At 32.2% G+C, this 12105-nt stretch overlaps 2 protein-coding genes across 7 annotated transcripts in view; both read right to left on the bottom strand.

Moving 5' to 3' along the window:
* Positions 1 to 12105, bottom strand: part of LOC125830655 (peptidyl-prolyl cis-trans isomerase FKBP15-1-like) — a 1183135-nt gene that overhangs the window by 642634 nt on the left and 528396 nt on the right. The gene's annotated exons all lie outside the window — the stretch shown is intronic.
* LOC125830667 (protein PHLOEM PROTEIN 2-LIKE A9-like) lies at positions 3755 to 4756 on the bottom strand. The gene is made up of 3 exons (XM_049509850.1): positions 4700 to 4756; positions 4495 to 4571; positions 3755 to 4115 (listed from the first exon to the last, which is right to left on the bottom strand). Exons 1-3 carry the CDS (start codon positions 4754 to 4756, stop codon positions 3755 to 3757), a joined length of 495 nt encoding a protein of 164 aa, XP_049365807.1.

Raw genomic sequence — 12105 nt, 5'->3', positions numbered from 1 at the left:
CCCATACTTTAAAATAATTTATATTTGGCTTTCTATTCTTCCAAAGTTCATATGGAGATGAATCATGTTTCTTGGAAGGAATTCTATTCAAAATATGACATGCAGAAAATAAGGCTTCAGTCCACAAATTTTCAGTGATACCAGATCCATAAAGCATAGAGTTAACCATTTCAATGAAAGTTCTATTTTTTCTTTCTGCTACACCATTTTGTTGTGGTGTATAAGACATAGTCAATTATTTCTCAATGCCTTCTTTTTCACAAAAAATAATAAAATCTGATTTTTAATATTCTCCACCTCTGTCAGATCTAATTGATTTAATCTTCAAAGTCAATTTATTTTCAACTTCTGCTTTTTATGTTTTAAAAGTCTCAAATGCCTCATCTTTTGTTTTTAATGGAAAGACATATGTATACCTTGAGTAATCGTCAATGAAAGTGATAAAATATCTCTTTCCATGATGTAATAAACAATCCATCTCACAAATATCAGTGTGGATTAACTCCAAAAGTGTGGATATCCTTTCAACAGACTTAAAAGGTTTCTTTGTTATTTTACATTTACTACAAGTAATACACTTAGCAATATGATCCTTTCCACAGTCTTTAATCAATCCATTTTTCACCATAAGTTGAATGGATCTTAAATTCACATGACCAAGATATTCATGCCATAAATCTAAAGACTCCACAGCATAAGCAGAAATATCATTTTCAATATTGAGTAAACATTCCATTTATAGCATAACCTTTTCCAACAAACATGCCTTGTTTAGACAAAATAAATTTATCAGCCTCAAAAATCATTTTAAAACCAAGCTTCGAAAGAAGCGTACCTCGCACCAAGTTCTTTCGAATATCAGGAACATGCAATATGTCGATCAATGTGACCATCTTTCCGGAAGCGAATTTCAGTTCAACAATTCCTTTTCCCACAACCTTAGCAGAGGATGAGTTTCCCATATGCAAAACTTTATCGCCCCCCACTAATTCATAGGTAGTGGAAGAATTTTGATTACCTGATAGATGACGAGTTGCACCAGTGTCTATCCACCATTCCACTTGATCTCCCGCTACAAATGCTTCTGTGACCATTACTACCAGTTCATTTTTTGTATTGTTATTTGCCTTTTCTTTCTTCTTTTCAGTTTTAAGAATTTTACAATCACGTGCATAGTGACCAATTTTATGACAATGATAACATTCATTCGACTTAGAATTGGAATTAGTACACTTGAAACTTTTTTCTCTTCTTTGCCTTCAAAAATTTATTATTGGCAGGTTCGTTCTTGATCGATTTTTCTTCAACAACATGAGCTTTCATGATGGGTTCCTTCAAGATGTTATTGTCATGATATCGTGTCTCTTGTTCAATTTGCAAGTGCTGCAATAATTGTTCAAGAGTCAAATCTTCCTTCTTGTGTAAGAGTTTGCTTCTATACTCCTTCCAAAATGGAGGAAGTTTTGAGACAATAGCACCAACATGAAAGTTTTCATCAAGAGCAATTCCAGATATAGCAATTTTATTAGCTATAAGTTGAAATTCTTGTACTTGTTTAGTGATTGAGTTGTTATCAACCATTTTGAACTCCATATAATTTGAAACAAGAAATTTCTTTGAACTCGCCTCTTCTTCTAAATGAATAGCTTAAGAGTATCCCAAATATCCTTAGCAAATTTGCACTTACTATAATATTTATTGGACATTCCTCCAAGAATAGAATTCTTGCATAAGTAATCATCGTCTTGCCATTTGACAATTTGTTCTTTAATCAGAGTAGCCTCGTCTGTTGCTACCTCAGAACTAGGAGCATCATGACAAGGTTTCTCAAGAACATTTGCCAACTTTAATCGTCTTAAAAAGAATTCCATCTTTCCATGCCATCTAGGAAAGTCTTTTCCATCAAATATTTCAAAATTAGGATTAGGCAAAGATGGAACACTGTTTGTTATAGATGTGTATGCCATAGAGACAACTATCTTCAAATTATTTGAACAACTGAACAAGAATGATAAAAATATAAGGAATTCAAAACAAAACTTGCTTGGCTTAGAGGCACGATAATACATTTATTGAAGATAGTTGGAGTCTCTCCCACGAGCAATCGGAAGAATAAATAACAACTCTATCTTCAGGATTTAGCTAAGCCACAAAACAAGTAGCATTCAAGAATGTTGCTCTTCTATTCTAGAATTGGTGATTTCACCTTTGGATTAATGTCTCACAAGTGTTTTTCAAGGGAAAGTAGTTTTTTTTAGTGCTTTTCTTTTCAACCAAAAGAAACTCAATTTACAGGACAAAAGTTTTGCAAGAAAAGACTTTTAATTAAATAGTATTTATTATAGGTTCATGAATTGAAAAGAAAAACTTAACTTTCAAAAACCTATAATGTAGAATTTTAAAAGTGTCTTGCAAAACATCTATAACGTAGTATTAAAACAAAAATGAATGTTACAACTCACATTCATGTATTTTGTTATTTCAAAACTTTTAACGGATGAATTTGTTTCAAAATTAATTGAAACACTAACTCTTACATTAGTTTAGTTTTAAAGTCTATATCTGCTTGAGTGAGTCTTGCGCTAAGTAGTCAGCTAGGCCAATGGTTCACTTGGGAACCAACAATAGTTTTCGAGTGCCAGCCACGTCCAAGGATAGGCTTAGGACGTGACAATTTTAACCCTCATACTCCCTACTGTTGGAATGTATGCATCCACCTATGTAGATGGGACCAGGTCCTCAACACAGTTACAGTAATAAATAGTAAAGAACAAGTATTGAAAGTAAAGATTGACAATCAACTTTACGTGGAAACCTCCTTGCTCAAGGGAGTAAAACCACGACCTGTTCTCAACAGGACTTTTCAAACTGCTTCCACTAATCTTCTCCAAGCAAAAGTAAAACCCAGTTTACAAAATGAGATTAGCCTGCTAATCTCCACACTAAGCAATACCTCTTATCACTTAGTTGGGCTACAGCAGATACAACAATGCCCACTATACTAATCCTAACTGATTAGTATAGACTTTAGAGTAAGAAACTAAGTTACCCTTAACCTAGTTCTTACAATGATTCACACAAGATTGAACTGTTTCTTTCACAAGCGAAACGATTCCTACAATATAAGCACGATTACAAGCAAACAAAATAACATCTGGTACAGGAAGCAAATGAAGCACTCTATCATGTCCCTGATGTTTTTGAAGCTTGAAATGTCTCTCTTTGAATGAATAATGAATTTGTTGTTTGAGTGTTGAATATATCAACTATGAAAAGCCATTGTCCAATGTACAAACAACTACGCCGCTTCTGATTGGTGAAGTACTCTGCAACTTCACCAACTTTCTGACGCGGACAACTTTTGCAGTTGTTCAGCACTTTGACCATTGGACGAGTATTCATACTCTGCAGAGGATCAGGTCCCTGCACTTGTGAGGAGATCATCAAAACATCTAGGAACATAAGCACTCATCACCTACTACTATCCATAAAATACGACAAAAGGGAAGGGTGTGAAGTCTCGAAGGAGAGAATACGAGAGGAAGATCATAATTTCATTCATGATACGAACAATATTAAATACAAACACAAATTTAATTTCTTAAAAAAACACATGATTCTAAAATACATGAACAAAAATAAGATTTAACCTAAGTTTCTCCTATTTTAAACTCTAATTTACAAATGAATGATCGATGTATTTCTATCTTAAAATTTCTTGTAATACTGCTCTTCCACTAGGCTAAATTAGCTTTTAGGTCTCTCTCAAATTTACAGAATGAATTTTGAGACCTCCTTTCCACTTTTTGTTCCAAACTGCATACATTCCAAAATAAATCTTATCAGTATTGTCCCCCTTTCCTTTTGTTATCGTAATAGTTTTTGAAACCATCTTTTTTCCATTAATCTCAGTTGTCAAATTCACCTTTTTCAATGGAGTGTTATCTCCCCATTTAGCCATAAGATAAATTGGTGAATCGCTCCAACCGAACGCATCAATCATCAATGAAACTATAAATCCAATATCGTATGATGTTTTTTTGGCTATATTAATTTTGTCGATGCAACCAGTTACCTCTAGCCAATTTACTTGCATAAGTTCTGCACGATCCTTTCTATAATTCAAATATATTTAATAAAAACGTTAGCATACTGATATTCCAAACTAGAAGGTAATATGTAGTAACACGTTTAATTACTATAACTTAGATTTGGTGCACCCGTAATTTGTTTTTGAAGTTTTTTTTCCAGATATTTTAGCGCCTATTTTAATTTCACGTTTATGTGTATATACAACAAGAGATCAGTATAATTAAATTGATCTCTATATGATTTATGTACTCTTATATTGTCTTTTCGTAATGCAAAATGTCCTTATAGAAAATTTTATGTTCAATTTTTTATGAAATCAAAATATATCTCAAAGTTCAGTTATAACTTACAATTACGTAACATATAATATATAGTTGGCAAAAAAAAAAGTCGTCTTCTTACTCGTATTTGGGTAACTTCCAATAACACTTATCTTTTCCCCAAACAATATTAAGAGATTTCGGATAAACTATATAACCCTGCAAGCAACCAAAAAGACATCATTAAATAAATAACATAGCATAAGTAATAATGCAAGAAGGACAGTAACATGGGAGAAACAAGAATTGCAATTTTGGAAGTAATTAATGCATGAAATTTCATGTACCTTTTCTGTTATAGAGAATCTGTGATTACCTTGATAATGAATAGATTTTGAAGCCATTTGCTATATAAGTTGATTTATAAAGAATGTGGAGATTTGAATGCCTTATAATAATTTTGGCTACAATAATCAGATATATAGAGAGAGATAAAAATGGAATCAAGTCACACGTTTTAGCTAATATCAATATCACCAATCAAATGGAATAACACACCAATCTTATATTCTAATAATATACGTTGGCATGCATTTTTCTAGATTCGACTAAATTCAATAGTTATTAGTGAATTTGACGGAAACGTTTTATTCCTTATGGAGTGTCATGGGCAGAGTAGCGTACAGATTCGACTAAATTCAATAGTTATATATATATATAATATTTAGAAACTCAATTATTATTAATGAAAATCATCATTTTAAAATTTAGAATCCATAAAATCAAAATTGTGACTGACGAATTATTTCAAACACGGAAAATGGTCTTACCGACAATAAAGTTAAAAATATACTCCTTACTATAATGAGTTGTCAAAATTGAATGCATATTGAAGCTAGAGATTGAGGCCAAATTGATAAAGGTTGAATAATATAATATATCCACAACAAAATTGGCATTGTATTATTCTCACACGGTGAATATTACTGTACTATATATGGTTGCCATTGCTTAATTAGTTCACGTATTCTACTTTTAGAACTTTTTTTAAAAATAAATCAACTATCACTTGATTCTAGTGAACCTAAATTACCTTCTAAGTTTCAGAAAAAAGATTTCGCAAGTTGTTGTATAATTTGACTTTTCTACTTCATCTTATAATTGAAAATATAGCTAACTAGTCAAAATTCCTAACATTATTATTAAAAATATCTACACTTTAAAATAATTATTAAAAATGTCAATATGTCAATATTTTACCAAATAAAGTATATCTTAATATAATTCATCTACCTTCCTTTTATTTCTCAACTTGATCCCACATTTGACTTAATTTGATTCTATTATCGGTGAAAAAGAAAGAAGAAAAAAAAATACTTCATTACCCACTTTTCTCTCTCTCAACTTTTTACCCACATTCTCTAATTTCTATCTCTCTCTCTCACGATGTTTACCATATTCCCTCGCCTCAATTAACTTAAATTTTTCCTTGTTTAAATCGAAATTCATCCATCTACTAAGAAATCTCAATAATCATTCAAAAGATTTTCAACATTTGATATAGGTACATACATTATCATGAAGCATCTTTTGAGATTTTCGGGATATTGATATTTCTGATTTTCGCAATTTCAACCGTATGTTTTGATTTTTCGCGATTTCAACCGATAGGGTATGCGGCTAAAATGGCTGAAGAGGGCAGATCTAAATTTTGACATGATCCTACCCACAAAAGTAATGAATCCAACAGTCCAAAAAAAATTGTTGATGTTAAAGAAGTTGATAAGCTTTATGAAGAACAACTTTTCGAACATCAAATCGATAAAAAGGTATTTAATTATGTTTTACAAAACTTTTAGTAAATATTTTGAAGTTGTCTTTGTAGTAAAGTATGTGAATGCATGTCTATTTCGATGGAGTTATATGTTTATAACATAATTTGTATTCGTATTGAATAAATAAAGTTTGTATCCATTCTGGAATTATAGCCACAGTTATATATATTGGATAACAAATAATGTGTATATTTGTATCCATCCTCGAAATTGTATTATTTCTATTTATGTGTCCTGTTTTGTATATGTATTCATTCTTTTTTACACAGTTTTATAAATCTTTTTGTGTCCTTTTATATTTCAGAGTCTATTCTTATTTTTTTTTCTTCTGAATATTGTATCCATCATCAAAATTGTTTTGTTTACACATATGTATCTTGTTTTTGTATATGTATCCATTTAAATATTTCGTTGTTTTAAATACAATTAGTATGCCAAATGACTTTGTATTTATTTAAGCATGTTTTGTAGTAGTGTTCTGTCACATTTTACTTGTTTTCCAGAATTTAGTATCCTTTTTCTAATTGCATTCATTTCAGCGTATATAGTTAGTTTGTATCCATAACAGAATTTATATATGTTTAATGAAATTTGTAGTCATTAAGTCATTTGTGTATTAATTTATTTGAACATATGTAGGGAACTAATATCTTGTAAGTTCATATATTATATTGAATTTATTTTTATCCAACATATAGTCTTCTTATAGCTGGATACTGTTTTTTTCTATTTTAATCTTTATGTTTGATGCAGGGATTGCGGTATTTTTCTAATTGCTTATGTTGAGTATTTGTCTTACGGCCAAGGAAATCCAACATGCACCTTTGATGCAGATTTTTTACGATCAAGATACGCTGCACTTCTTTGAAACTATGACTAACAGAAGAATGATGTCGGTTCCTTAAGTGACAGTGAGGCATCTCCAAGGACTAATAGGCCTTACATAGTGTGTGAAAGTAGTGAAACAATTGAAATACAATGGTCGGTACTTATTTTTCTTCTTGTTAATCTTTTTAGGGTCTATAGACTTTTGTCTACTATCTATTAATTTTTATAGCACTTTAGTTTGCTAATTGACCATTTGTAAAATTAAACTTCTAATCTAAAGTTTTTATATAGCAGTAAAAATGTTATGCTTTTATTGTTGATTTCTTGTAGATTCTGTAATATGTAAACATTCTTGACATTTAGTTTCTCCTAAGGAGTACTAGTTATATTTTGATTGAAAAGATAGTGAGATGTATTCAACTTTTATCTTTTCTAATGGGGTGATCACTATTAATTGATATTAGGAATACAATAAAACTGACACTGTTTGAAACAAAATATTCACTAAAATAGAATTACAATTTAGATTCAGAATACAAAAATAAATAAAAAATTAATTTTATTTTATATTTTATTTTTCCAAAAAATTACTTCTTTCTAGATACAATTCATAACTCAGCTAATACATCTCAGCTCAAATCATCATTAAAGATGTTCAAACAAGTAACGATCAAAAACTAAAGGGATACAAAATTATCCAACACTTTCAAAATTATTTGTAAAAAAATATAAACATCATTCACTATGCAATATGCGGTCCATTTCAACATGACCGCCCTTATACCCACATGTACTCCATAAATTCTTGTTCTTCTTCTTGTATAGTTCGCTGTATGATTTGTCACGAAAGCTTTTTTGATGGACTATCAGAAAGTCTTTTGAATTTTGATGGCATCAATATAATCATGTGTATTCCACTCCCTTTGATCAGGTAAGGGAAGATTTGATTGTTGTATGTAGCCGACAATGTACTTGGCTTGTACATGTCAGAAGAAAATATGGTCTAGGATCAAAATGTTTTTTCTTTAAAATAGCTCAAGCGTGTGAACATGGTATTTCATCCATTTGGAATATCTTTACATGTATAAAAAAAAATCCCAGCTTACTATGAAATTGTACCTTCATGATCCACACTGTGCACATAATTACTTATTGGTATAACCTGCTAAACAAAAATAATACTATCATGGTGTTTGTTACAAGTTTTACAGTAATATAGTTAAATATATAAATACAAAACTTGTATATGAAAATGAGTATTTAAAACTTGTATACAAAATTAAATTGATTTTCAACAATATTTGTATCCAAGTTATCAATACACATAGATTTACATTAATTGTAACATACACAATTCGTATTGGCCAAAAAGTATATTCAATGAATGAGTATTCTATGTATTTTAATTTTTAAGTATTGTATTCAAAAAAATAATTATATCTCATGTCATCAATACAAGTATGAAATCAAGTTAAAAATTGTATTCAATCATTGAGAAATATATTCATCTTATGTTTTTGTATTCCTAAAATATATTATAGTCAATGCTTACTTTGTATAAAATACACTAATTTGTATCCCAAAATATTTTCTATTCAAAGCAGTCAATATACAAAAGAATTTAATATATACCATTTTTTAAAAAAAATCCAAGCAATCGAATACAAAATAATATTAAGAAATCTCAATGTATTTTGTATCACATTCAGCCAAACCTACATTTTTTTGGAAAACAAATGAATACAAACTTATTTCGTATTCGAATAGATTATAATCATTATATTTTCATTTTGTATTCAAAACGGCCAACAAACAAAATTTCAAACACACTCATACATTCAATTGTTGTATCAATCAAAAAAAACTTATCTAGGATAATCAAAATTTATTTATATAAAATGAGTATTTGAATACCTCATCGATTTTGTATTTCACCAATTATTTCGAAAATACTTGATTTCAATTGCGTGCCAAATATATATCTCATTGAAAGCCTCACAAAATATTTAAAAATCCACTTCAATGCCAGAAAGAAACTCAAATTAATCGACTTCACTTCGAGATAGATTCAGTATTATCAATAGAGTATAAAAAGTTGATTTTCGAGTTTGAGGAATAAGAGAGAGAAGCACCCTGTCGATTTCTCTATGAAACGTAACTGCTGACTAATTTCAAGGATATTTACCTTATTTGAAATATTTTCTCCCTTTATTTTCTCCATTCTATTTATTATCTAATTGCATTCTACCAATTTAAACAAAAGGAAAAAAAAGAAGCAAAATTAGCCCTATAACAAATGAAAATATTGACATTTTTAATAAATATTGAAAATGTGGCTAAGGGGTCCTATTAAATGCTAAAATGTTGTCATTTTGAAAATTTTCCCTTTCAAAATTCCCTTTTTTTGCTTTAATTAAGTTCACTATATGTAACGACCGGTTTCCGTCGTTATAGAAAAGCCAATGGGAAAAATTTTTGGGCCAGAAAACTTTTTGATAGTAACTTAAAATTTTCCAACCTAGTCCAGATTTGGACGTAATCAGAGTCAGTGAGGTCTAGGGAATTCTGATAACAAATGGGAGATCTAATTATGAATTTGATTACATGAGTACATAGCTAAGACGTTAAGGAACCCAGACGACTTTGCGAAATTGAATTCGGGCGAGTAGAACTCCCGAAACCAATCTTAGCGTGAGAGGGTAGTTTCTGAGTGTCATGGGATGAAGGTGTGTTGTGATATGGGGGTTTGGAAATTCTTTATTTAGCTCTTTGTTCCGTGCAAGCCGCTACGGTGGGATTTTGTGCTGCCAGGGCGGGGCCGCTGTAGCGGGGTGAGTATTGTTGTGGCGGGACAGACGCGACTTAAGTCGGAAATAAACCCCAAAATTATTTTATTTTGCACTTTTCGACTTTAAGAGCTAGGAGACGACCCCAGGCGAGTTCTTGATCATTTTTCACCATTCTTAAAGCTAAAGGTAAGGTTTTAACTCCCCAAATCCATTTCTTTATCCGTAAAATTTAATCTAGTAGGTAATTATCAATGGGGAAGGGTTTTGATCTGGAAATTATGGTGGGAAAAGCCCTAATTTGGATAATGGGATCATGGATTTGATATAGGGTTGATAGTGTTGACTTTAATCAGGGTAATTAGACATCGTGTATTGATTTCCATGTTATATTGATTGTTTGTAGACTAAGAACAAACGAAAAGAATTCGAAAAGGGAAGAATTAAGTTTCTTAGAGGATTCAAGCTTTGTTCGAGGTAGGTGATGGTTGTGATTTCATGTTGTGTGATATATGTTTATTCTTGCTTCATTATGATACATGTATGTATGCGAATGTTGCATTGTTGATCACACTAATCGTAAATGAGGATAGACAGTTAATTGAATGCCATGAATCATGACTTAATTGTATGATTGTGATGATGTACTTTGTGATTGTGGCTTGTTGAATGGATCGGGTGTTGCGTTCCGACACACTAACTAGGATTGGTTGCCACGTACCGGCATAAACATTGGAACGGATGTCACGATCCGACATGCTAACTTGGAATGGGTACCACATACCAGTACACTAACAGTTTGTGCATGGTTCTGTGAGAGGACCATTGCCTTGACATAACTGTATATCTTGAGAATTATGAAATTGTACGTTGTTCGTAAACGATATTGATATTGTATATGTTCGGTGTATGCATGTTATTATATTGTTGTAATGGCTTATGCATGTTGCACTTAGTGGGATAGCCGCGTGATCCTACCAGTACATTGTGGTTGTGTACTGATACTGCACTTGCTCTTTCTTTGTTGAGTACATGGCATCTTCAGGTGGCTATTGACAAACCTCGTTTAGGTGATCAGTGATCAATTGAATTCAAGGGTGAGCCAGTTCTTCCAGGCTGCCATGAGTTCTCTTTTCATTTATGTCCATATCTTCGGACTTAGACTAGTGCTTTGGATTTTCTTATGTTTAATTGAGTTGTACCCATTTCCTTAGACTTATGATCCTTGTTAGAGTTTTGGTACATTGACTTTCAGGTTCTAGGTAGTATTTCCGCATTTGTTTTGGTTAGATTTTTGTTTGGAGTTTATGGGAACTCCCTATTTCTTTTCCTTAGCATTTAAACCTGCCTCTGTATCTTTAAATGTCTTAGTTTTTCATTAAGTTGCTTAGCTTGGGTTGTAGTAGCGGTTCTCCCACCGGAGGGTTAGTGTGGGTGTCAATCAAGACGGTCTGGGTCGTGACAAAGTTGGTATCAGAGCCTAGTTTCGTTGATATAGATGTACCAAAACGAGTCTAGTAAAGTCTTGCAGAACGGTACAGAGACGTCTGTACTTTTCTTCGGGAGGCTATGGGAATTTAGGAAATCTCTTTGGTTTCTCTTGTCTTCTTTCGTTCTATAACTTCATTCTAATTGGTATCTGGCAATTCGAGTTGGTATCTAATATCCTTCACTCTTCTATCCGTAGATGGTTAACACTAGGTTCAACGACATTAGGCCCGTAGCTCCCGTCAATGCTCCAGCTGAGGAATCTACAACAAGAGGTCGCAGTCGAGGCAGGGGTAGAGAAAGAGCTAGGGGTAGAGGTCGAGGAAGGGTAGCGCCTAATAGGGATGGAGCACCGGTTGGGGATGCTCCCAGAAATGAGTCCCCTCATGTGCACCATGAAGAGACAGAAGATAATATAGAGGTTGAGGAGGAGCAGAATATTGGACAAGAGGAAAAGGTACATGCTAAGACTACATATATTCCTCTCTTAGACCCAACGTTAGCTCAACAGATCAAGTCATTCTTGAAAGTATTGGTTGGTCCTGGAGTGCTTTCTTCCGTTCAAGCAACTCAAGCTCCCGCCAATCCCCTTATTGCTATCACTATCCCCAAGGTGAGTGGAACTGTAGGTAATGATGTTTTCTTCCGTCCTTTGTTGGGTCCTGTTATGACTGGTAATGAGCATGAGATGTTGAAAAAGTTCTTGAAATTGAAACCGCCTATGAGTTCATCCTAGATTGTTATGAGAGGCTTCATAAGTTGGGAATTGTTCATCAGCATGGAGTAGATTTTGTGACTTTTCAGCTTCAAGGTGAG

The sequence above is a fragment of the Solanum verrucosum genome, unplaced genomic scaffold, assembly GCF_900185275.1.
Source record: "Solanum verrucosum unplaced genomic scaffold, falcon-dt-bn FXZP01000297.1, whole genome shotgun sequence".
Classification (NCBI taxonomy): domain Eukaryota; kingdom Viridiplantae; phylum Streptophyta; class Magnoliopsida; order Solanales; family Solanaceae; genus Solanum; species Solanum verrucosum.
Note: the sequence above shows the minus strand (reverse complement) of the source record. Positions and strands in the feature narration are given on the sequence as shown.